At 42.3% G+C, this 27,490-nt stretch overlaps 1 protein-coding gene across 1 annotated transcript in view; it reads left to right on the top strand.

The window, feature by feature from the left end:
• The window catches only part of DNM3 (dynamin 3), a 414,911-nt gene that overhangs the window by 290,632 nt on the left and 96,789 nt on the right, over window positions 1–27,490 (top strand). Inside the window, exon 19 of the mRNA XM_040360124.1 lies at window positions 9,179–9,343. Coding sequence (XP_040216058.1) covers window positions 9,179–9,343 — 165 coding nt within the window. The remainder of the gene's footprint in view (window positions 1–9,178; window positions 9,344–27,490) is intronic.

Genomic DNA, 27,490 nt, shown 5'->3' with positions numbered 1-27,490 from the left:
AAAATTGTCATAAATTGCTCTCTCACCCCCCTGTGATAAGAATGCATTTGGCCAAACAACTTTGTGGATATGCACCTTATTTACCCAGGTGTCAGATTAGTTACACATGCAGGGGATGTACTGTACATGAAAAGGAACAAAACTACTTCTGCACCAAAATCTTGTATGATGTGGGTTCAGAGGATGACTGATGTGGTAGTAGCTCTGCTGTTTTATATCATCTTTTCCAGCACACATAACTGACTGTAAACCAGAAATGAGTGGTGGATACAGGTCTTTGGGATTCATTTGATTGTACTATTTGTATGTTTGACATTAAAGGGGTTGTAAAGGAAATTATTTGTATCCCTAAATAGCTTCCTTTACCTTAGTGCAGTCCTCCTTCACTTACCTCATCCTTCGATTTTGCTTTTAAATGTCCTTATTTTTTCTGAGAATCCTCACTTCCTGATCTTCTGTCTGTAACTCACCACCGTAATGTGAGGCTTTCTCCCTGGTGTAGAGAAAGCCTCTTGAGGGGGCGAGCAGGCAAGTCAGGACACTCTCTACTTTGCAGATAGAGAAAGGAGCTGTGTGTTAGTGGGCGTACTGATACTCCTGCTCGCCCCCTCCCCCCTCAAGAGGCTTTCTGCACACCAGGAAGAAAGCCTCGCATTACGGTGGTGAGTTACTGACAGAAGAACAGGAAGTGAGGATTTCTCAGAATAAATAAGGACATTTAAAAGCAAAATTGAAGGATGCGGTTAGTGAAGGAAGACTGCACTAAGGTAAAGGAAGCTATTTAGGGAAAAAACATTTCCTTTACAACCCCTTTAAAACCTGGCACAAACAGTGTGGCAATGCAGTGGGAAAAGCAAATAGAATTCTAGGTTGCATGGCTAGAGGGTGTCACCAGCAGGAGGAAGGAGGTATTGATCCCGCTATCTTCAGTTTAACCTAATTTAGAATACTGTGTCCAGTTGTAGAGATCTCACTTATGAAAAGATATTAATAAGATAGAATGAGTCCAGAGATGGGCAACAAAAATGTTGAGAGATCTGAGAGATAAAACCTATCAGGAGAGACCTTAGGAACTTAATATGTACAGTCTGGAGGAAAGAAGGTAAAGGGGTGAAGTGATTGAAACCTTTAAATACATTAAGATGGTGAATAAGGTTAAGGATTGCAGTATTTTCAATATGAAGTTAGGACCAACAGCACGGGGACATGACCTCAAACTAGCAGGAGGAATGTTCAAAACTAATCTAAGAAACTGTTATTTTACAGAAAGAGTAGTTCATGCTTGGAATAGACTTCCAGTAGAGGTATTGAGTCAGTCAACAGTAAGTGGATTCTAAAATTTTTGGGACAAACCTAGATCTATACTAAAGAAAAATGTAGAAAAAAAAAGGGGGCAGACTGGATGGAACATTTGGTCTTTTTTCTGCCATGATTTCTCTATGTCTCTATGTTTCTAAATAGGTAGAAACCAGCATGCACTTTTTGGACCTGTTTTCACAACTTTTCAAAGATGAGATCTACCTTTTAATTACAGATTCTTTAGAACTATATGTATCTCAACTTTTAATTCTGAGAAGACATACATCAGTTTTTTACTGTTTTCTAAGATACTTTTTTTCGTTCTGTATGAATGATATTTAATTGTATTTTAATATGCTTTTTCAATGTGATCAGCACTGAAATTTGTAGTCACATAGAATTTGCAAGTCGCATAGGAAAGCCCTAGTTTTATCACCCCCAAGGACAGAAAGGTTAAACGTTTTCATACTACTGACGCTCGAAATTCCGTATTTTAATACCTCCCCCAACACACTTCTGCAAGATCAGAGACCAATGGCTATTTTTATTTTAACGTTCTCTTGATGGGGATAATGCTAAACATGTGTCCCTGCCCTGCTTAGCCAGCAAAAGGCTCTTATTGCAGCCCTGTAATTTAAACAAAGAAAACTCCAAAAGCACATACAGGATATAAGTGATGGAGGGGGGAACCAGAGCCAAGGGGTGGAGAGGGAAAAAATTCCAGTCTGATTCTGGGGGTGGACACGAGGGAATAAGCTGTCTACAAAATGTGGTTTTGGTAAAAATGAGATGTATTTTTTATTAAACTCTGCACAATCAGTGTTTTGTTTAATTTATAATCTATACAGGTCATCATGTTAACTCTTACACATAATTATAACAATTAAATGACACCAACACACAAACCCTGTTACAAAAATGATTTTATAATAGAGTTCTACAAGTCGGTGTCCTGATTATATAAAACAATATGGGGTCATTTTACATTTCTACATCTATGCCTTTTGTCAGAGTTTTGATGAAATGCACTAGTTTAGCTACTATGGTGTTACGGACATACACGGGAAGTTTTTGTAACCATTTCTAAATAGCTGAAGTCTTTTAGAGCCAAAATAATTCCGTTATATGTTTCTGGCACTCCATCTATTTACTTTGTTTTGGCTAAGTGGTTTAAATTTAATTGAAACAATATTGCCTTCATACAAAGGGGTAGCCTGTAGTAGAGCCAGAACCAAATAGGCGCCTTAAGTGAGATCTACACCAGTTGTACTTAAATGGTTGGTGTAGGAAAAAATATAAGCTTGTTACCCTTATCCCCAATTTTATTTAACATATATTTTAATGTGTACTTTAAAGGTCAAAGGTTTATTAATTCCATTCCATTATTTAAAGAAGTTAAAGTTGAACCTGTACCATGTTAGCATTGCTGGACCTGAACTGCCTAGCAGTCCTAGTATAAAGCTCCAGGCCATATACTGTTTGTGTAACTAAAGATTCTTAAAGTAGATCTAAACTCTAAATGGATAAAGGTTGGTCAAAGCACTGTGTAATACAAACAATTGCCATTCTTTCATAAATACTGTTTTTTACTTTTTTTTGCATCTAAGTTCTACGGATATCCTCCAGCCATCCTTCAGCTCTTCTGTGTCTTTAAGCACTTGCTTCAGCAGCGGATGCATATCATTGTTGCGCACTAGCTTCACCAATTCAATCGTACATGTAATTTTCTCTTTCCTGAATTCACTGGTTTTAGTACAGTTCCTTTTTATTCTTAGGAACTGACCCACTGGAATCTCTTTCTTCAACCAGGGAGGTGATGGCTATCTGCTCTCAGTAAGGTATTAGCCTCAGTCTCTTAGCGGAATAGTGCAGAGTTGTCCTTGTTCGATAGCTATCTATAGATCAAGGAAGGAAATCTGTGTGCGGTTAAAGATGTACATCAGATGTATATTTCATTTATTATTGTTAAGTTGGTCAACAAATGTATGTAGAAATTATTTGTCACCTTTCCACACTACCAGTACATCATCAATGTACCTAAGCCATGTATGTACGTGTGCTTGGTACGTCAACAAGGTAAATACATCCTCCTCTTCCCATAAACATAGCCCTACTAGCCATTCACATACAAAGATTAACTGATGGAACTGCAGAAATAGTGGGCAGGTACAGAGGTAACAGTGTGCAATGTCCTGTTATAATGCACTGCCTGACAGCTCTGTTTCCACAAACAAAGCTCTGACCCTCCATGATTCTAACTTTGATGATAGAGTCATTGACTCATTGGCAACTAGGAGCTCTGAGTTAAGTAGAGCAGAAGCACAGAACTGTGTTTGTGGATTTAGAACTATCAGCAAGGCAGCACTCAGCTCATGGTCGTGGGTTTTACTGGGTAGGATTATGTTAACATACCATTTAGGGATGCCCAGCAGCTGCATTGCTAACATTGTGATGTCACCATTGTACTCTCTGGGACTGCAAAGGGGAATCTAAATGACACTGATAGTGACAAGATGTGTCTGTACAATGCTAGTTGTCACACAGCCAGACCTAGGGCATTCATCTGTATTTGAAAGCACTGTTTACTTAGTGATTACAGAGAGGCTGGCAGAGTTCAGGAGGTAATTACAGATGCAGTCATAATTTTATAATCAATGTTGGAGCTCCACTTTAGATCCCAAATCAAGGCACTCTTGTGTGCTAATACTAGAATACACTATGAAGTTGGAATTTTTCCCTATCTCCGGAACCTGAATAACTTTCTGTGCAATTCCACTGTGACATTGATTGCCCAGTTGTGAAGCAATAATGATGAGAGGGGCCAAGCCCCCAGTGGATATTGGTATTTTCACTTTCGAGAACCTGAGATTACGGATTAATGCGGAAGGTAATTTAGGAGATAATTAGGCTACTGGGTCAGTTTCTGTCAAGTCTGTATTTTTAATGCCCCTTGACAATCTGCTGTAAGTTGTGTATTTTGCTCACCCATACCCCCAGGGAGCACAAGGCTATATGCCTGTAGATTGGGAGACATTCCCAATTCATCATGTACAGTCTATGTAATGTGAAGCACTGATTCATTAGCAGAAGAGGACCTGTAAGTATTTGAAAAATTTGCTTTGTATCAGACTCGTGGAACACACGAGAAACTAAAACTCTACCATATGTATATGTTGCTGCTTAACTGCATAAATCTTTTTACTTGCAGACAGTAGGCTTTTTCTACTTGTTCTTTCTGTAATGATCATCCTTTAGTTGGTGGCTCCTGTAGCATACATCAGCTATGGTTCTAGTTATACCCTTTTCTGTATTGAGCTGCCACTTTACATTCCAATGAGCTCTTGGTTATTTGTTCTGTAGAGATTACGCTGTTGCTGTGAAACTCTACTATAGACTGTTCTCTTCCATCTTGTGTTCAGAAACTCTTCATACTTTCAACGCATCAACTTTAGGAACAACATGTTTTCTTGCTGCATAATATATTTCTATGACTTTCAGATGCCATTGTAACGAGATAATCAATGTTATTCACTTAACCACTTCCTACTACTTCAGATTCGCCATAAGATCACTTTTATCGGTGGCGGGAATAAGTCCCCCCCTCCCGCTGCTCTTCTGTGCCCTCCGCCGCTTACCAGTCATGTAAGTTGTCTTGTGTGGTATGGAGCAGAGTGAGGGGAAGATGGCCCCCACCCATCTACATACCACTGCAGGACGGAAGCAATGTCAAAACATCACTTCCGTCCAATGCTATTATTTTTTTTTATTTTTTTTTTAAATTACATTCAATTTATTTTAATTTTTTATTGCATTTTAGTGTAAATATGAGATCTGAGGTCTTTTTGACCTCAGATCTCATATTTAAGAGGATCTGTCATGCTTTTTTCTATTACATAGGATGTTTACATCCTTTGTAATAGAAATAAAAGTGACACTTTAAAAAAAAAAAAGAACAGTGTAAAAAAGTAAAATAAAAGGTAGAATAAATAATAAAAACATTTTTTTAAATGCGGCCCATCCCGATGAGCTTGCGTGCAGAAGCGAATGCATACGTGAAAACGGTGTTCAAACCACACAGGTATCACCACGATCGTTAGAGCAAGAGCAATAATTCTATACCTAGACATCCTTTGTAACTCAAAATATGCAACCTGGAGAATTTTAACGTCTCCTATGGAGATTTTTATTGGTAAAAATTTGTCAGTATTCCGCGACCGGGCGCAACTTTGAAGCGTGACATGTTGGATATTCATTTACTCGGCGTAACATTATCTTTCACAATAAAAAAAAAAAATTGGTCTAACTCTACTGTTGTCTTATTTTTTAATTAAAATTTTATTTTTTAGCAAAAAAGTACACTTGCAAGACCGCTGCACAAATACAGTGTGACAAAAAGTATTGCAGTTTTACTCTTTAGGGTGTTAGAAAAAATATATATCTAATGTTTGGGGGTTCTATGTAATTTTCTAGCAAAGAAAACTGTTTTTAACTTGTAAACACCAAATCTCAGAAAGAGGCTTGGGGCTTAAGTGGTTAATCTGTCAATGGTCATAAAGTTATGGCTGATCATTGTATCTTTTTATATACCTTGGGCCCATCTATACAACACAAGTAGCTAAATAAATCTGGTAACATTATATAATGTTACACTTTAGATAAACTTGTGCTTAGAATGTACTTTTGTATATGGAAGTCTATGCTGATAATATTTCACTTCCATTTGTCTAATCTTTTGTCATCAAGGGAAAACTTATCATTTTTCTGTAACTGTTTTATTTCAGATAATTGTGACATTTGTGGCTGTAACTATAAATGAATGTCCTAGGGTTGAACTTTATTATTTCCATTCTCTCCTAGAAAAATGGAAAAGGCAGATTCAGATCACATTTTATTTGCATGCTACGTATTCCTACTGAAAACCGAGCAGATCATAAGAAAAAACACAGGTTTTAGATGGAAAATATTAAGTAGGGCTCCACAAATCTTATAGAAACATTACACAGGATAGGATGTAATTAATGGGAAGGTAGTTTTGGAGTTTATGGTTTATGATTCAAAACGTTATTTGAAAATACTCATAGTATAATATAAACAGACAATGGAGATAACTTACCAATGGTTAAAGGCTGTTCACTTTACAAACTGAATCACAGTAAATAAGGTAAGGCTGTGTTCACTTTTAATAACCAATTATGTGATATCTACAATCATCTGTTTTTTTTTCACCCGTTATTGAATGTTCTGAGCAAACAGGGGTCCACCTTGTACTTGCTCCCTAATCTTCACCAGAGGAAGGTACTGGTCCAGGGCCTTTGTGGAGCTGCTATTATGTTTTTATCTGAGGGTTGTTACAATAAAACTTCTGGATCTTCTATATAGTAGTGTGCGGTCATTAAATTCTTTACCGCAAAGTTTACTTTGATAAGTGAACATCTTGTATTATTTTATCAAAGTAATCCCAGCATATTGAATATGGTTTACATCTGACCCGGCAGAATATACCAAAAACAAATAGTGGCAGAATATTGTAGTGCACTAGACATTGATCACTGAAGAAAGCTTTACTACCAAGTGAGTCAGTGAAATGGGAGATGGAGCAAACAGGAGGTTGGGAGAGTTTTCAGACTTCACTGTCTTAGGCCCAGATCCACAAAGAAGTTGCGTCGGCGTATCTATTGATACGCCGCGTAACTTCTAGGATGCTCCGGCGTATCTTTGTTTTGTATCCACAAAACAAGATATGCCTGAAGCTGGGCTAGATCCGACTGACGTACGTCTTAGTACGCCGTCGGATCTAAGGTGCATATTTACGCTGGCCGCTGGGTGGCGCTTCCGTTGATTACCGCGTTGAGTATGCAAGGTAGCTAGATACGCCAATCCACAAACGTACGTCCGCCAGCGCATTTTTTTACGTCGTTTACGTAAGGCTTTTTTCGGCATAACGTTACCCCTGCTCTTATCCTAACCCATCACTTCACCCATGTTTTAACACTAAAGTTTTAGTCTATCCCTTAAGTGAACTCTTCACACACAAGGTCAGACCCTAACATTAAGCACTTTTCTCTCTTAAACCTAACCTTAACCCTAAAATATTAACCAAGATCTCTAATCCAAGACCCTAACACTTACCTAATGTAATGTTTAATGTAACACTTAGCATACCAAAATGAATTCCTTTATCTATTTATTCACCCTGTCCTGTGTCAGAAGCAGCTACACAGAATTGGCATACTTCTCTCCAGTGAAAGATACCAGCCGGGTTGTCTGTGACAATAATGTATGATTCAAGCAGTTGCACCCTTCTTTCCCTCCATTGTAATACCCCATCATGAACTGGCTTCCTCGCTGCCTGGGTGACATGAACACTTCCTATTGGTTGTCTAGTGGCAGGGTTCTTTAAGGGTCTAGAAAACTGCAGCGACCTGATGATGTCAAGAAAGGGCATCTGGTCGTTGACAGGCACAAACAGTAGTGAGTAAAAAATTGCTTTTACAGGAATTTCTTCACACACATAACTGAAACATGTGAGCAAGGGGATATGTGAAATTAAGCACATAAGTAAGCTACAACATTTGCTTATAGATGGCCTTTAAAGTGCTGAACCCTTATAGTTGTCACATAAGCTAATATTGTTAAACTGATGTTTTTGTTTATTACATTGTCATTACTTATTTACTTTCCTTCCCCCTTTCTATTTCTTCTTTGATTTTTTGCTCATTCATTGGACTACCCAGAGAATGTAAGTACATTTAAGACAGGAGAAAATATAACCATATTCTTACCTGGCCCTTTGGTCTTGAAGTGTATAGCGGAGCACAACTAAAAAATGTAATCACTCAGCCCATTCTTGCAATACATGCACATTTTCACTTGTGTTATCGCTCCAAAAATGCATCAAGTGCAATAAATATGCATATTGAGCTGCCAGAAATCCAGTGTCTTCGAAAAAACGCAAGCAATGTTTTTAGTCCTGCCCAGTTCTCTCCTGCTGGACTCCAAAACACCTCCTCCTCAACTCCATACCATAAATGGAAGGTGTCCTGTAGTTCAGTAAGGGGGATCTCCTGCTAATAAAACTGCAGCAGAGGTAGTATTGTTAACCTGAATGGGGAGTTACTGAATTTCTGGCAACTAAGCAGGAGATTTTCTTTGCTTTCATTGGTGTTAAATGTGCATGTATTGCAGAGATGTACTTAATTTTTTTTTTAATGGGGCCAGGCAAAAACTTGAAGCTATTGTCCTCTGAAATGAGCAAATGGAACAGCAATAAATACTCTAAATGACCTATTTTTGTTGTTTATTATGTTGAATTTATGTGAATAGGGACTCCTTTCAGGGTCTCCATATTTAAATGTGTTTATTATTAAAACGTATTATTTTTTAGAATTTTTTTATTTTAGTGATATGGTATGTAAAGGTACTACAGAAGCTCCAGATGAAGCCACGATTGTGGTGAAACATGTAGAGGCAACCATTCTTCTGTACTGTAACCACAGGGCTGTTTTTTGCCCGAATATTTTAGAGTAATTTTTTATTGTCTATGTAATATAATTAAAACATTTTTTTTGGTAATTTGATGTTGATCAATTTTTCCGTACCTCAAAACTCCACCTTTCTGCCCTGTGGGTATTATTTGTTCTATATAATTATTAGGTGGTGCATTTATAATATCACCAAGCTCCAATAATTTTGTATTAAAAAAATGATTTGTTAATCATCTTTATGTTGTTACAATTAAAAAAAAAAAGTATTCTGATAAATATTGTGAATATTTTAATATCATTGTGAAATGCTGCACATATTAATATTTAATAAATAGTTGCATGTTTGTAACTATATACGTTACTTACAAATTCATTTTTGTTATTGATCCTTTTAGACAGATACGGAGGAGGTCTCACAAGCAGATAACCTTTCAATGGATCCGCAGCTAGAGCGGCAAGTTGAAACAATCCGTAACTTGGTGGATTCCTATATGGCTATTATAAACAAATCTATTAGAGATCTGATACCAAAGACACTGATGCACCTGATGATTAATAGTGTAAGTGATATGTGGGAGAGATTCTGTATTGTGGTCTGAACTTAATTTCCCAACAATAAAGCTTATACTTTATGGCAATCAGACATACAGTAGAGTACAGCAGTAATATCTTTGACTTTGATAAACTGGGTTAAGCAGAACGTGATGGCTGACTTGTTTTTCAAAGACTTCAGGGCTATTATCTTGTTTCTAGCAATCTAGTGGGTCACTAGGGTCTTGCAGGTCCAGAACTTGCTCTGTCTCACATTACATAGTCATGACTATTGCACTTATGTTATATTTACATACTCCTAAATTTACCGCTTTGTTATCTTCCCCATTACATTGCATACAATTGACCATGGTGTTTATTGTCTTAGTTGCTGCTTGCTGTATAGATCCATTTCTTTTGTTTTTCCTCCCGGGGGAGGGGGGGGTCTTTTTGTATTGCATTGATATCTGCCAATGGAGTCCGCAACTAATGGGTTGCTGTGACAGGAAGAACATCCTGCACAGTTAATTAATATAGTGAGCATAGGACGTGCTCCCCTCTTTTTTCTTGCTGTATAGTCCACAACTATTTTAATGAAGTTCTTTTTTAAATTAAGCCTAGTACACATTATTAGAAAATCAGATAAAAATATCCATATTCAGAATGATCTTTTAATTTTTTGTCTGTAAGTATAAAACTTTCAAGAGCCGATGTCAGCTATTCACATGAAAATTTCCGAAGGGACGTGTTGAATTTTTTTTCTTGTTAGTTACCAAAAATGAACTATTTTAATTTAGTTAGCACAGTATTGTCTTTTAAAATCAAGTGAAGAAGACTGTGCATGATCTGAAACAAATTACTACCCAGAAGAAGATGGCAACGAAAAATATTAGGATAATAAAAGATTTTTCTAAGGAAATATAACCTGAAATTTCTGCGATAAGTGAAAAGCTGTATACAGTTTACCAGTCTACAAATTATCTATTGGACTACAAAAAAACAGTTATGATTAATAGTTGTTAATAATAAATATAATAATACTATTTTTGATTTGACTCAATATCATTATTATTGTTATTGTTACTATGACATCACTACCAATTCTACTCTGGAATGTAGCTACGGGCATGGGAAGTTTTTGTACCATTAGATTTCTCGTTTTAAACATGGTGTGAACATTCGAGAAAAAAACCGAATGATTGTCCGTCTGATTTTCTAATAATGTGTACTAGGCTTTAGGCTCAGACAAAGGGGGAGACTTACTAAAACGGGAGTACTCAGAATCTGGTCCAGCTATGCATGGTAGCCAATCAGCTACTAACTTCAGCCTGTTCAGTTAAGCTTTGACAGTAAAACCTGGAAGCTGATTGGTTTCTATGCAGTGCTGCACCAGATTTTCCATGTTCCTGTTTTAGAAAATCTCCCCCACAGTGTTAGCTTTCTGTCTATATTCTTTTTGCAGGAAAAAAAATGTAATGAAAAATTTTCATTTTTTTAAAATAATCTTTTGTGCTAAGGTTTATGTGTGTCTGTGAGACTCACTTGTGGCAGAATAATTAAATTACTTAACTGGTCTGGTTAAAAAAAAAAAATCCTATTCAGGTATGTATTCTTAACCCCAAAAATAACTTCTATTGCTTTCAGTCTCCACTGACTCTAACTTCCTGTTAGAGGATGGCTCTCGTCATTCTCCATGGTCCCACTGTATGTATAAACAGCCACCCTCTCTTGCTCACTCCTGAAACTGACTTGTAAATATGGACTATAGGATTTGTAGTGTGCATAGAGCAGTGCACATGGCCACAACTAATGTACACTGCTTCTTGCAGTTGAAAGGAGAATAAGAATATTGTTTATTGCCACTTTACAGAATATTTTGTGGGTATATATATGTGGCATATATGTGCAAAGTATACTGCAAGTAGGCTCAGACTCCACCATTAACCATAGAATGACAGGAACGTACAGCACAGCCAGAGCACCCACTGGTGACACTATTGCTAATAAGCAGGAATGGTGCAATCCTAGTGTATCCTAGCAGGTGTCTACCAGTGGCCATCTGAATTCACTGCTTAAGACCAGGAGCTCTTGGGAAAGGCTCCTGATCATATGCCCACGGCTTCCAATACCATCTATACGCCAACGACTCACAAATCTGTTTGTCTGCTCCTCACCCCGCTCATTCAGTCTCCTCTCGCATTACTAACTTGCTAACTGACATATCAGCATGGATGTGCACCACTTCCTTAAACAAAATCTCTCTAAAACCGAGCTGGTAATATTCCCCCCTGCCCCTCATGCCCCAGGGTACTAGGTGTAATCCTAGACTCTGACCTGTCCTTTCAGCCCCAAGTCCAATCATTGTCGAAAGCTTGTAGACTTCACCTCTGTAACATCTCTAAAATATGCCCCTTTTTAACAAATGAAACCACCAAGCTACTCATTCACTCCCTTGTTATCTCTCATCTTGACTATTGCAACTCCCTTCTCGTTGGCCTACCTCCCCATAGGCTAGCCCCTCTTCAGTCTATCATAAATGCTTCTGCCAGACTTATCCACATTACCAACCACTCAGTGTCTGCCACCCCTCTCCGCCAATCCCTACACTGACTCCCGATCACCCAGCATACAAAGCCATTCCCATGATTGTCTCCAGGATTTCTCCAGAGCCTCTCCTATCCTCTGGAACTCACTACCACAACCTGTCAGGCTATCTCCTATTCTAGCTGCCTTCAGGCAGTCCCTGAAAACTCATCTCTTCAGGGAAGCCTATCATGTCTCCAACTAATCTTTTACCACTTCCATCAGCTCATTCCCCACAGTTACAACCTTTTGTACCACCTGCCTTACCCTATTAGATTGTAAGCTCTTGTATTTTATTGTATTGTAATTGTATTGTCTCCCTTTCATATTGTAAAGTGCTATGTAAACTGTTGGCGCTATGTAAATTTTGTATAATAATAATAATAATAATAATAACAATAATGTGACCAATGTGACAGCCAATCATAGTCCTGTCTAGCCTGCATTTCTTATTCCTGCCCTCACCTGCTATTCCACTTGCCATCCTGCCCCCTTGCCTGACCCTGGCTTGCTATACTTACCCTGTTCCCATGGGATCGTTGTACCTAGGTATCCTTTAATTAAGGAATTGGTTTAAGTAGCACACATGTACGCTGTTGGGTTTTGCTATATGTATGTGCTGTGTGTTGTACTTTCACTAAATTGTGTTGTCGTGGCCTCTCCTTTGTATAACTCACATATCATATATACATTTAAGTAATGCCCAATATTTAACGCAATGTAGCCACATCCAATTTTTGTTGTGGTGAACCACGCATTCCCCACATTTCTGTCTCAAGTTCTAACCTTCAGAGGTGATGTGACTCACTAGGTACAGAAGGCAGAATTAGAAGCACGGTCCTAGAACTTAAAAACAATTCAGCATTGCCAACTCCCATATCTATCTTGAAAGGTTTTTTTAACCTCTTCAATGACTGCTGACAGTATAATATATATATATATATAGATATACTGTATGTATATATATATATATATATATATATATATATATATATATATATATATATATATATATATATATATATTATTTTTCAGTATTCTTTTTTTTTTATATATATATATATTAAATTTTTCTCTTTTTTTCTCAATTTTCATCGATCACAAGGTACTGGCGGCTCTCTGTCATCGGCCATGTCCGGTGAATACAGGGTGTGACAGATCGAGCTGGAGCATGGCCCTTGGAGCACACGCAGGATGCGATTCTGAAAGGACATCATAAGACAACATAGAATTTGCATCCAAATGATAGAAGAGACTACTATTCAGTACTACTCCTTAAATTGCAGAGTAATTTAGTAATAAAATGCTAACATTATTTATTACACTTTAGCATTATTTTACTGGTAATTATTAACCTTTTCCTTTTGTGAAAGGATGTCCGGGCAGGAAAAGGTTAATAATTACCAGTAAAATAATGTTAAAGTGCAATAATTTTTTTTGTATAATCTTTATTTTATATATTTTTCATTTTACACAACATATACATGAATCCAAACATTTTTTTGGGGGATATACAGATATTAATAATTAATTGTATAATGTAATTACTAATTGACTTTTTTGTTTAGGGAGACATACTGGATGGTAGTCTCTTCTGTCATTTGGTTGCAAATTCTATGTTGGCAATTAAATATTACATCTCTGGGATAGTAGTAGTATTTTTTGTGTTAGTGAATGTGTGACACACCGTTTAGATGCGCCACACTAAACATACATTTTTGCTCTTGTTGCTATGTGTCTATGGTACTTGTTTTCTATATGAAGCCCAGATTGACGCTAATCCCCAGGAAATAGTTTCCATAGCAATATTAAAGCTGAGAAAAGCCCCTGAACTTCCTCTTTGCTCCTGGTGGCCTTTAGGTAGCTCCCACAAGACGGCCAGGGAGACCGGCTGCATCTTATCATATGCTTCCCCCTGTAGATTACGATACAGGAATCTCTTCCATGGGAAGACTTGCAGAGAGCTTTTAAAGGATATTCTAACAAGGCAGAGTTTCTTACTGTTATCTTTTTTTACTGTTTTCAGAGCAAAATGCATGCTTGTTTGCATGTTTTTAATAACCCCTAAAGTCTTACAGGAAACAGCCATGATAATCTGTGTGACCTCACTAGTATAAAGTTGGTTCATTAAAAAAACAATTGACACCATAATAAACTTTACAGTCCCATAGGTTTATACAGTTACAACCAAAAACGTAAATGTATTTTATTGGGATTTTTTGTGATAGACCAATACAAAGTGGCATATATATGTGAAGTGGAAGGAAAATAATAAATGTTTTTATTTTATTTTTACAAATAAATATCTGAATAGTATGGCATGCATTTGTATTCAGCCCCCGTTATGCTGATACCCCTATCTAAAATCTAGTGGAACTAATTGCCTTCAGAGGTCACCAAATTTTAAAATAGAGTATATCTGTGTGTAATTTAATCTCAGTATAAATACAGATGTTCTGTAAAGCCCTCAGAGATTTGTTAGATAACCATAGTGAATAAACAGCATCATGAAGGCCAAGGAACACACCAGGTCAGGGATAAAGTTGTGGAGAAGTTTAAAGCAGGGTTAGGTTATACAAAAATATCCCAAGCTTTAAAATCCCACAGAGCACAGTTCAATTCATCATCCAAAAATAGAAAGTGTATGGCACAACTGCAAACCTACCAAGACATGGCCGTCCACCTAAACTGACAGGCCGGAAAAGGAGAGCATTAATCAGAGAAGCAGCCAAGAAGCCCATGATAACTCTGGAGAGGCTTCAGAGATCCAAAGCTCAAAAAATCTAAATTTTAAAATAGCCCTTTATTGTGCAATAAGCATGCTGTCTAATCAGCATCTTGATATGCCACACCTGTGAGGTGGATGGATTATCTGGGCAAAGGAGTGCTCACGAAGGCCCCTTTCACACTGGGGCATTGGCGGTAAAGTGCCGCTATTTTTAGCGGCGCTTTACCATCAATATTGCGGCGCTATTCGGCCTCTAGCAGAGCGGTTTTACCCCCGCTAGCGTCTGAGAAAGGGTTAAAAACAGAGGCGCTTTGGCGGCGGTATAGCTGCAGTGCCCCATTGATTTCAATGGGCAGGACCGGTGGTATACACCACTTCAAATATGCTGCTAGCAGGATTTTTTTTACTGTCCTGCTAGCGCACCACTCCAGTGTAAAAGCCTTCGGGTCTTTCACACTGGAGAGACAGCAGCGGCTGTTTCAGGTCGCTTTGCAGGCGCTATTTTTAGCGTTATGGCACCTGCAAAGCGACCCAGTGTGAAAGCGGTCTAACACAGATTTAGACAGATTTGTGAACAATATTTGAGAGAAATAGGCCTTTTGTGTAAAAAGTTGTAAATCTTTAAGTTCAGCTCATGATAAATAAGGACAAACACAAAAGTGCTGCCTTTTTTATTTTGCTCAGTGTATATATACAGTTGCCACAAAAAGTATGTGAACCCTTTTGGAATGATATGGATTTCTGCACAAATTGGCTATAAAATGTGATCTGATCTTCACCTAAGTCACAACAATAGACGATCACAGTCTGCTTAAACTATTAACACGCAAAGAATTAAATGTGACCATATTTTTATTGAACACACCATGTAAACATTCACAGTGCAGGTGGAAAAAGTATGTGAACCCCTAGACTGATGACATCTCCAAGAGCTAATTGGAATGAGGTGTCAGCCAACTGGAGTCCATTCAATGAGATGAGATTGGAGGTGTTGGTTACTGTTGCACTGCCCTATAAAAAACACACACTAGTTCTGGGTTTGCTTTTCACAAGAAGCATTGCCTGATGTGAATGATGCCTCGCACAAAAGAGCTCTTAGAAGACCTACGAATTGTTGACTTGCATAAAGCTGGAAAGGGTTATAAAAGTATCTCCAAAATCCTTGCTGTTCATCAGTCCACAGTAAGGCAAATTGTCTATAAATGGAGAAAGTTCAGCACTGCTGCTTTTCCCCCCTAGGAGTGTCCGTCCTCTAAAGATGACTGCAAAAGCACAGCGCAGACTGCTCAATGAGGTGAAGAAGAATCCTAGAGTGCCAGCTAAAGACTTACAAAAGTCTCTGGCATATGCTAACATCCCTGTTAGTGAATCTTTGATACGTAAAACACTAAACAAGAATGGATTTCATGGGAAGATACCACAGAGGAAGCCACTGCTGTCCAAAAAAAAACATTGCTGCACGTTTACAGTTTGCACAAGAGCACCTGGATGTTCCACAGCAGTACTGGCAAAATATTCTGTGGACAGATGAAACCAAAGTTGAGTTGTTTGGAAGAAACACACAACACTATGTGTGGAGAAAAAAAGGCACAGCACACCAACATCAAAACCTCATCCCAACTGTGAAGTATGGTGGTGAGGTCATTATGGTTTGGGGCTGCTTTGCTGCATCAGGGCCTGGATGGATTGCTATCATCGAAGGAAAAATGAATTCCCAAGTTTATCAAGACATTTTGCAGGAGAACTTAAAGGGTCACTAAAGGATTTTTTTTTTTTTAGCTAAATAGCTTCCTTCGTTTTTGCTCTGATGTTTCTGTAATTCCTCTCTGTTTTGGACACTTCCTGGTTGTCTGTTTCCTGATCACCACAGTACTGGGAGATTTCTCACTGTGGTGACTAATCAAGAGGTGTGATTACTGTGTGTCAGCACCAATCCAGTTTCGTTTTACAAAGCATCACTGCCCTGTATTGGCTCTTTGTCTCTGTACATCAGAGAACCAGGAAACAACAGCAAAAACGAAACTAAACTGCAGGTACATTATATGATTGGTTTTTATCTATTTTTAATCATTTTTAAAAGGAATCAGTTAACTATTATGTCTCTATACCCTGTAAACAGTCATTTCAGCAAAACAAATTTCCTTTAGTGACCCTTTAAGGCCATCTGTCCACCAGCTGAAGCTCAACAGAAGATGGGTGTTGCAACAGGACAATGACCCAAAGCATAGAACTAAATCAACAACAGAATGGCTTAAACAGAAGAAAAATAGGATTTTATGCTCACCGTAAAATCTCTTTCTCTGAGTTCATGGATGGACACAGCCTTAATCTTGACATAGTGGGATAGCCTATCTTTAGGAGTGACTAGACAGAAAGTGTTAACAACTTCAAAGCTGAACCGCCCCGCCCAGGGTGCGGTCCCACTGACTAAATCCTCTCAGCCTGCACCAAGCAGTTCAGTTTGTAGCAAGCAGTACAAACTTAAAAAAAAAGAGAGGGGTGGGTGCTGTGTCCATCCATGAACTCAGGGAAAGAGATTTTAAGGTGAGCAAAAAATCCTATTTTCTCTTTCGTTCATGGATGGACACAGCCTTAATCTTGAGATAGTGGGACGTCCCAAAGCAGTGTCAAAATGAGGGGTGGGAAGCATAAAATTAAACTTCACCCCAAAACAAAACAGAGCTTCTCAACTGAGGAGTTGTAACTCTAAACAGCCGCCTGCAAAACTTTGCGGCCGAAGAAGCATTTGAAGATGAACTCACATCAACTTGTAGGCCCGGATTCAGAAAGGAGTTACGTCGGCGTATCTCCAGATACGCCGTCGTAACTCCGAATGCGGGCCATCGCATCTCGGTGCCTGATTCATAGAATCAGATACGCCTCAATGTTGCCTAGATACGAGCGGCGTAAGTCTCCTACGCCGTCGTATCTCAGGGTGCAATATTTACGCTGACCGCTAGAGGGGCGCTTCCCTAGACTTCCGCGTCGAATATGCAAATTAGGTAGATACGCCGATTCAGAAACGTACGTCCGCCCGGCGCATTTTTTTACGTCGTTTACATAAGGCTTTTTCCGGCATAGTACTCAGGTAGTCCGCCTGCCAGTTTTCCACACCCGGAATGTATATGGCCGACAGAGCCGGTATATGCTCCTTTCTGCCCACCTAGGATGTGAGCGACTTCTGACTCTGCAGCCAAGCTTCTTGTTCCTCCTTGATGGTTGACATATGCCATCGCCGTGGCGTTGTCTGACTGGATCCTGACTGGATGCCCTCGTAGCCTCTGAGACCATGTGGAGAGGCACAGCCTGATTGCCCGAAGTTCCAGGCCCTTGATCGGCAAATGGGAATCCTCTGGAGACCAGCAACCTTGGGTCGACTGAACCCCCCAGACTCCCCCCGGTAAGGCTGGCGTCCGTCGTAATGACTATCCAGTGATAAGGAGGGAACGACTTCCTGGACAGAAGTGCCAGTGAGGTCAGCCACCACACAAGGGAGGCCCTGACCAAGTGGCTCACCCTGATTTGATAATCCAGGGATGATGGGCGCTTTTCCCATCTGGAAAGAATTTCCTTCTGTAGCACTCGCGTGTGAGATTGCGCCTATGGTACCGCCTCGAAGGAGGCCACCATGAGGCCCGGGACTCGCATGCAAAAGCGGAGTGACGACCCTTCTGGGATGTCAACTACCAAACCACAGCCCGAAGGGTATGCAACTTTTCCACAGGGAAGAAAATCTTTGCCTCTGAGGAGTCCAGAATCAATCCCAGATATACTTGGCGTTGAGTCGGTACCATTACTGACTTCTGAATGTTCAGTAGCCACCCAAAGTGTCTGAGGGTCTGACCTGTTATAGATACGCTCACCTCACCAGGTCGTCCAAGTAGCCCACGATAGCGATGCCACGTTGTTTTAGTAGGGCGAGAATTAGGGCAAGCACCCTGGTGAACACCCTTGGTGCCGATGCCAGGCCAAAGGGGAGAGCCACAAATTGATAGTGGTCTTCCCCGACCGCAAAGCGCAGAAGTCTCTGCTGCTTTGTGCATATGGGGACATGTAAATAGGCATCCCTGATGTCCAAGGATGCCAGAAAGTCCCCCAGCTGGCAGGCAGTGACGACAGAGCGAACCGATTCCATCCGGAATCTTTGTACCTTCACAAAGCAATTGAGGGGCCTGAGGTCCAGAATTGGGTGAATGCCCTCCTTCTTTGGTACTATGAACAGATTGGAGTAAAACCCCTATACTGGGACAGGAATAACCACCCCGCGTTTCAGCAGGTCTTAAACTGCCCCAAATAGGTGTTTGGTGGGCAAGATAGAAGTTCTATCTTGTACACTGAAGACACTACTTTGCAAACCCACCGGTCGGGGACCTCAGATGTCCACCGAGTCGCGATGACGTCCCCCCACCCAAGAGATGGGTGGGGGCAAACCTTCATGCAGACGTAGCTTTGTCTGCAGGTTTGTTGAGTTTGCAAAACCAGGGACGTCTCAGTCCTTGAGCAGGCGCTTTATCGGCCTGTGGTCTTTTACCCGCCGTACTGGGCGGACGAGAAAACCGCTTGGGTGCGGTAAGAAGGGCCCTTGTCTACGGCATGGCTCCTTCCCCTTTTTGGACTGTGGGAGCAGTTTGCTCTTACCTCCTGTAGCATCTTTAATTATGTCATCCAGGGAAGTTCCAAAAAGTCTGTCGCCCTTAAAGGGCAAGTCCATCAGGGCTTTCTTGGAAGATTGGTTGGTGGACCAAATCTTAACCAAAGTAGATGACGTAGCACCACCGCCTGACCTGAAGCTCTGGCCAGCAGAGGAATAGTGTCCAAGGCTGATTCACAAATGAGTTTTAGGCCTTGTACTAGTAGGTCAGCTAGGGCTACCTCGTTCGAGGAAGCCTGACGCTTGTAACCCATAGCGCAGCATCTTTGCCCCTTCCGTGAGTGTCTGAGACACCAGGGCCCCAACTATGGTTGGGCATACCGTCAAACACACTACCATGTACAGGTTGCGGGTGATCACCTCAGCCTTCTCGTCCACAGGGTCTTTGAAGGCGGGAGCCCCCTCCACTGGTATGGTGGAGCTTGTTTAATCTGGACACAGGAGGGGCCACTATCGGGGGCGAGGTCCATCTTTTTTAAGAAACTCTCTTCAAGAGGGTTCTTGGTCCGCATCTTCAGATACCTCAGGGCCAGGGTCATGAGCACTAGCTGGACCCGGCAACGCATCTGAGTTGTCCTCAGCAGATATCGGGGGGCGCTTTCTAGCCCCCATTCTCCCATGCGCTGCTTCCACCTTGGCTACGAAGGCATCTAGGATTTGTGCGTTGATGAGGCTGTACTGATGGGCACTGATGGGCTGCACTGATAAGGTGGCACTGATGGACACTGATGGGTAGCACTGGTGGGCACTGATGAGGCGGCACTGGTGGGCACTGATGAGGCAGCACTGGTGGGCACTGATAGTTAGCACTGATGGGTGGCACTGATGGATGGCACTTATGGGTGGCACAGATGAGCGGCACTAAAGGGCATTGATAGGGGGCCCTGATAGGTGGCACTGATGGGCACTGATGTGTGGTACTGATGGGCACCGCTAGGTGACACCAATAGGCAGTGCTGATAGGTGGCACTGATGATGAGGCACTGATGGGCATTGATAGGTGGCACAGGTGTGCACTGATAGGTGGTACTGGTGGGCACTGGTTGACGGCATTGCTATGCACTGGCAGGCGGCACTGGTGGGCACAGATACTTGGTTGATGTCTCACCCTCTTCGGCCAGCTATCCCTTTGACCAAAGCCAGTGATCATCTTTTGTTTTCTGCTCACGCTGTCAGCGCGAGCAGAAAAAAAGCAGATTCACAATCTTTTGTTTACATCACATGATCAGCTGTCATTGACTGACAGCTGATCACGTGGTAAGGGGCTGGGATCGGCCCCTTACCACTTACTCATTGACTTTGATCACAAAACACACTGCTCATGCACGGGAGGAAGTCTATTGATGGAAAGTGGTTAAAGTGGTTCTAAAGACAGATTTTTTTTTATCTCAATACATTTTATGCATTAGGATAAAAATCCTTCTGTGTGCAGCTCAAACACAGGAGTGTAACGCATCAGGAATCCTAGCCTGCACAGGATCCTGACTTTTGGATATGAGGACCACTATACAGAGTTACGGAGATTTTTTGCACTCACACATCTGATATTTTCCTTTATACCTTACCTATGTTGGTGGTCATGGTATAGGTATTCCAATACCACATTTACATACCTACATCTAATTACCAGTCATCATTATAGGCAGTCCATCTATCTTTGGGACTGTACCTATTTTAGGATACCCGACAAGCCCCATTGGTTCATCCCCTGGAATTTTATCTGTCCTCCATCTAACAAAAATAGGGAGCGCCACATCCTCTTGATACTACCATTTATTACCCTAGGGAATAAAATGGCGGTCATTGCAACTTTTTATCTTGCACGGTATTTCAATACATCGCGCCCGGGCCTCCGACGATCATAGAGATGACTGGTGACCATCTCTAAGAGCTCTATGTAGCTGCAGGCATCTTTCAGATATTCCCACTGAAAGTCCAGGACGTAATATGAGGGGTGTCCGGGTACCTGTTTTTTTGTTCCCGCTTCTGGGAGATCGGGCCACGGAGAAGTACGTAACCCTCTCCTCCGTCCTCTTCCCTCCCCTTCTTCCGGGCAAGTGAGAGACCGGCCCTGCGCACCGGCCATGCAGTCGAAAAGGCTACTCTGTCGAGTTCCCTTACCAGCAATGGCGGCAGCATTACCCGACCAGCCGACATAAACATCGGCTGCGAAGCCATCATTGCTGGACTCCAAGACAGGTAAGTGTTCTAATGTTAAAAGTCAGCAGCTACAGTACGTGTAGCTGCTGACTTTTAATTTTTAAAGGGGTGGGCGGAACTTCTCTTTAAGGCTACAGGATTTTCAGATGAAATCCAGGGATACCCCAATAACCACATCCTCTTTTAACCAACTCCACAAAACTACTTCCTCACTTGTAGCCACACCCACAAAACCACGCTACCATTTTTAATACACCCTGAAACAATTGATCTCAGACTTTTGAACAAGAGGCTGACATTGGGTACAGTTGTGCTCACAAGTTTACATACCCTGGCAGAATTCATGATTTCTTGGCCATTTTTCTGAGAATATGAATGATAACACAAAAACTTTTCTTTCACTCATGTTTAGTGTTTGGCCATTTATTATCAACTGTGTTTACTCTTTTTAAATCATAATGACAACAGAAACTACCCAAATGACCCTGATCAAAAGTTTACATACCCTGGTGATTTTGGCCTGATAACATGCACACAAATTGACACAAAGGGGTTTGAATGGCTATTAAAGGTAACCATCCTCACCTGTGATCTGTTTGCTTGCAATTAGTGCATGTGTATAAAAGATCAATGAGTTTCTGGACTCCTGGCAGACCCTTGCATCTTTCATCCAGTGCTGCACTGATGTTTCTGGATTCTGAGTCATGGGAAAAGCAAAAGAATTGTCAATGGATCTGCGGGAAAAGGTAGTTGAACTGTATAAAACAGGAAAGGGATATAAAAAGATATCCATTGAATTGAGAATGCCAATCAGCAGTGTTCAAACTCTAATTGAAGTGGAAAATGAGGGGTTCTGTTGAAACCAAACCAGTCAGGTAGACCAACTAAAATTTCAACTGCCAGGAAAATTGTTCAGGATGCAAAGAAAAACCCACAAATAACTTCAGGTGAAATACAGGACTCTCTGAAAACATTGGTGTGGTTATTTTAAGATGCACAATAAGGAGGCACTTGAAGAAAGATGGGCTGCATGGTCGAGTCGCCAGAAGAAAACCATTACTACGCAAATGGCACAAAGTATCCCGCTTACAATATGCAAAACAGCACAGAGACAAGCCTCAAACCTTCTGGCACAAAGTCATTTGGAGTGATGAAACCATAATTGAGCTTTTTGGCCACAACCATAATTGCTACATTTGGAGAGGAGTCAACAGGGCCTATGATGAAAGGTACACCATTCCTACTGTGAAACACAGAGGTGGATCGCTGATGTTTTGGGGATGTGTGAGCTACAAAGGCACAGGAAATTTGGTCAAAATTGATGACAAGATGAATGCAGTATGTTATCTAAAAACACTGGCCCAGATTCAGGTAGATTTGCCCATTACTTACACATGAGCTGCTCAGCTGAATTTCTCTGCGCTGGAGCAATTTTGCCAAATTGCCACCTGATTCAGGAATCGTTTGTTCAGTTAATTTGCTCCTGTTTAAGGCAAAGCTGAGGGCGCAAGGCCGTGCAAGTCAAAGTGGGTGTGCCCCTATGTAAATGAGGAATTTTCGGCTCAGCAGAGGTTTGCGCCGGGCGCGCGCATGCGCAGTTAGAGCGCTGCCGTCTGCGCATGCGTCAAACTGCGCCTAGCATAATTTCAGGGCAAATCATGCTCAGCTGCTTGCATTGAGCAAATAAATAGGAGCAGACTTGCGCAGGTTCTTTGCTGAATTTCATTCTGCTTTTTCCTACCCCCCCTGAGCAAGGAAATTCAGCCCATTTTCAAGAGATGGCACCTCCTAAAGGAACCAAAAAAAGGAAGGCAAACTTTGTGGCTGCGGAGATGGACATTTTAATTGCTGCACTCCAGCAACATAAAGAGCTTCTATTTGGTGCCCAGCGGGCAAACACCACCGTTGCCCAAAGGAGGGCTATATATGAAGCCATAGCCCTGGACATCAATGCCCTGGGTAATGAAGAGCGTACCTGGGATGACATCCAGAAAAAGCTCAACGATATGAGGCGCAGGGTCCGGGATAAACTGGCTCTTATAAGAAAATATACTGGTGGCACGGGAGGTGGGCCGCGATGTAATATCCGGCTCAATCAGGAGGAGCAGCTTATTGCCCAAACGTTTGTGCAGAAGCAGGTGGAGAGACTTGAAGGGTACGACTCCACTGTTGGGAACTTGGGGACTGGTAAGTTATTTTTGTTTCATATCTGCTGTGCATCATGGGAGGGGGTAGAAGTGAACATATTTGTGGGTAGAAGTGAAGATGGAAGTATTCATTTTGTTTCATATCTGCTGTGCATCATGGGAGGGGGTAGAAGTGAACATATTTGTGGGTAGAAGTGAAGATGGAAGTATTAATTTTGTTTCATATCTGCTGTGCATCATGGGAGGGGGTAGAAGTGAACATATTTGGGGGTAGAAGTGAACATGTGAGCAGTGTGTTGCACCAGCAAACTATTTCGTTTTGGTGTCATCCACAGGTGGTGATGATGAAGATGAAGCTGGGCCGTCTTCGGCTGCGGGTCGACCCAGCCCATCCATACCAGAGCCAGGGGTACAGTCAGGCCCCATGGACATTCTGTCTATGTTGGTCCAGGAGGAGATCCTACCGGGGCCAAGTATGGAGGAGGAAGTGGTATTGGAGGAGGATTCCTTTTTCCTCATCCAGGAGGACTCTGGCTCCCTCCAGGAGGATACCACCATCCCTGAGCAACCCACCACCCCCCCCGCCCAGCACGTCATCCCCCTCCAGGGCAAGCCCCTCCAGGGCAAGCCCCTCCATTGTGGACCCCTCCCCTTCTCCCTCTGTCCATGCCCGAGCCTCTCCTCCCAGGAAGGCTCAGTCGAAAACGAGGCATATATCCTCCAGTCTGCGTGACGGTCTGCTGGAGGAGCAGGCCCTGCAGACCCGCCATATAGGGGCCATGGTGGGAGAGGTGCATCGTCTGGCGGACAGCATGGCATCCACCTCCACCTCTGTGCAGCATGCCCTCACCCTGCATGCGGACCGGGACAAACATGTCTCACAGAGCCTGGGGGAAATTAGTGGCAACACCAAGGCCATAGTCACCTGCTTGGTGGCTCAGGAGACCACACCCGCATTATTAAGCAGGATGACAGCTGCGGTGGAGGCCAATACCGCTGCTGTGCAGGCCAACACCGCTGCAGTGCGGGAGGAGGGGAGAATGACCCGCCGTCATCAGCGGGATACCACCACCCGCCAAATGAGGATGTTGGCCCAGACCAACACCATCCTCGCCCGCCTGGCCAACGCCATGGAGGGCATGCAGCCACCACCGGCGAGGAGTGTGGAAGTAGGGGTTGATGATCCTCCCCCCCCTCAATCCCCACCCCATGCCTCCTCCGCACCACGGAGATTGAGGAGCCAGAGCCGGGGCACCCTTGGCCCAAAGAAAAAAACAAAAAAATAATTTAATGTCTACATTTTTTTATTCAACAGAATATGATTTTTTTATTATTTTTATATATGCTCAGGATATAAGGTTCATTTTTTTTATATATGCTCAGGATATGAGGTTCATTTTTTTTATATATGCTCAGGATATGAGTTTTATATTTATTTGTAGTCCCTACACACGGTGAGGAGTGTATACTACAGTGTGACTGGTGTGTGAATGGGGGGGGGGGTGGCACTCCTGCTGGAAAAGGGGTGTCACCCTCTGCCATGTGAAAGGTGTATGAATGGACAGCAACATAATTGGAGCCTTGACGCGGCGTTGCTGCTCCCTAATACCATGGGGTATTGTTGGGTCTAATCCAATTTGGGGTGCATGTGTCGGGTGTGTGCTAGGGACTACAGTGGTGTGCATACATGCATTATACTTGTGACAAGATCAGGGTGTGTTTAATGTGCAAAGAGACGTTCCACAAGACCATTCCGGATTGCTCTTCCCTCAGAAGATCCGGTAGTGTTTCTTGGGGGGGGGGTTGTGTGGTTCGGGGGTAAGGTCATTGCGTAGCTCAATGTGCATGCCCCTTCTTTGAGCTAAATTGTGGAGAATACTACATGCCCCGACGATTTGGCACACAAAGTTGGGTGAATACAACAGGGTCCCCCCTGATTTATCCAGACATCGGAATCGAGATTTAAGGATGCCAAATGTGCGCTCCACCACCGCACGGGTACGTGCATGGGCTTCGTTATATCTTTACTCTCCTGGTGTTTGAGGGTTACGAAATGGGGTCATCATGTGAGGACCCAGGGCATATGCAGAGTCACCTGGAAGGAAAAAGACAGGAGGATGTTAGTCGTGCATGTGCCCCTTGTGATGTGTGCATCATGGGGGGGGGGGCAGTCATACCTGACACCCATGTCACTCACCAATCAGCCAGCTGTCTCCATACATGTTCTGGTCAAACTCGGTTGGGATGGGGCTGTGTCGGTAAATAAAACTGTCATGGCTTGACCCTGGGTGTTTGGCACGGACATGCCATATGAGGCCATGTGCATCCACAATCATCTGCACATTTATCGAATGCCAATGTTTCCTGTTGCAGTAGATATGCTCGAGGAGCCGGGGGGGGGGGGGGGCGTAGTGCCACATGGGTACAATCTATTGCACCCACAGTGCGTGGAAATCTGGCTAATAAATAAAAATCATTGATTGCCTTCTGCCGCAGGTCAGCCGTGGATGGTTTGATAAATTGTGTGCCCATTCGTCTGAGTATTGCAGGGATCACTTGCTCATGCTGGATTGGGACATCCCCGCCACCATTCCACCTGTGCGCTGAAATGAGCCACTTGCCAAAAAATGAAGGGTTGCCACTACCTTCACCAGTGGCTGCACTGCCTGTCCCCGATGGGTCGGGCTGCTGATGTCATCCTGCAGGATTGTTACCAACTCAAGGATGACTTCAGGGCTAAAGCGAAACATGCGATACACCTCATTATCACTCATCTCAAAAAGGTTGTAGCGCCCTCTGTAAATCCTCTCCCGTGCCCTCCTACGAGTCGGCTCAGTCAATATAATATCAAGAACCATAGCTGCCCCTGGCATGTTGGTGCACAGATGTGAGGTCCCGAAAATGTGGGTGCTCTGCTTGTTCAGCTCGTCTGTCTAGGTGCTGCTGAAGTTGCGCGCTCCTTCAGATGACATTTGGCCATCTTTTGCTAACTTGCCCCTGCTTTTAGCAGGAGCAAGTTTGCCCGGGGAAAAAAGCTTGCGCGCTTCTAGCGCAAGATGCGCATCACACGCGCATGTTTCTGAATCATCGGCAGTACCTAATTTGCATATTCGCTGAGGGAATTCCATGAAGGCGCAACTTACACCCCGCGCAAAATTGCGTGAAAATTGCGCAGGAGCAGCTAGGCTGCGTGCGCGGGAAAATGGCCGCATTTCAGGCTTAACTGGTTTATTGAATCAGCCGCAAATTTGCATGGGAGCAAATCAGTACTTGCGTGGCGCAAATCACTCTTGCTCCCGCGCAAGTGCTTCTTGAATCTGGGCCACTGGAGGAACATTTGCATTCATCAGCCAGGAAGCTGCGCATGGGACGTACTTGGACATTCCAACAAGACAATGATCCAAAACACAAGGCCAATTTGACCTGTCATTGGCTACAGCAGAATAAAGTGAAGGTTCTGGAGTGGCCATCTCAGTCTCCTGACCTCAATATCATTGAGCCACTCAGGAGATTTCAAACGTGCAGTTCATGCAAGACAGCCCAAGAATTTCCAGGAACTGGAGGCGTTTTGCCAAGAGGAATGGGCAGCGTTACCATCTGAGAAGATAAAGAGCCTTATCCACAAATACCCCAAAAAACTTCAAGCTGTCATTGATGTTAGAAATTTGAAAAAGTATGGAGGGCATGGTATGACTTTGATCAAACAGTGGGTTAGTACTTGATTGAATAAAAGATGTGGGGTGGGTCCTGAGTTGCATATGACATTCTCCTAAAATGGGTGGAGCATGATTCCAGATGTCCGCAACGATATGTGGAGATGGAGGAAGTAATTTGCTCATCTGGGTTTGGTATTTTGTTAAGGGGGAGGGTAGCTGGGTATGGGGAGGGGAGGGGTTCACTACTGGTA

The sequence above is a fragment of the Rana temporaria genome, chromosome 7 (genome assembly GCF_905171775.1).
Source record: "Rana temporaria chromosome 7, aRanTem1.1, whole genome shotgun sequence".
Classification (NCBI taxonomy): domain Eukaryota; kingdom Metazoa; phylum Chordata; class Amphibia; order Anura; family Ranidae; genus Rana; species Rana temporaria.
This window is presented reverse-complemented; position numbering and strand designations above follow the sequence as displayed.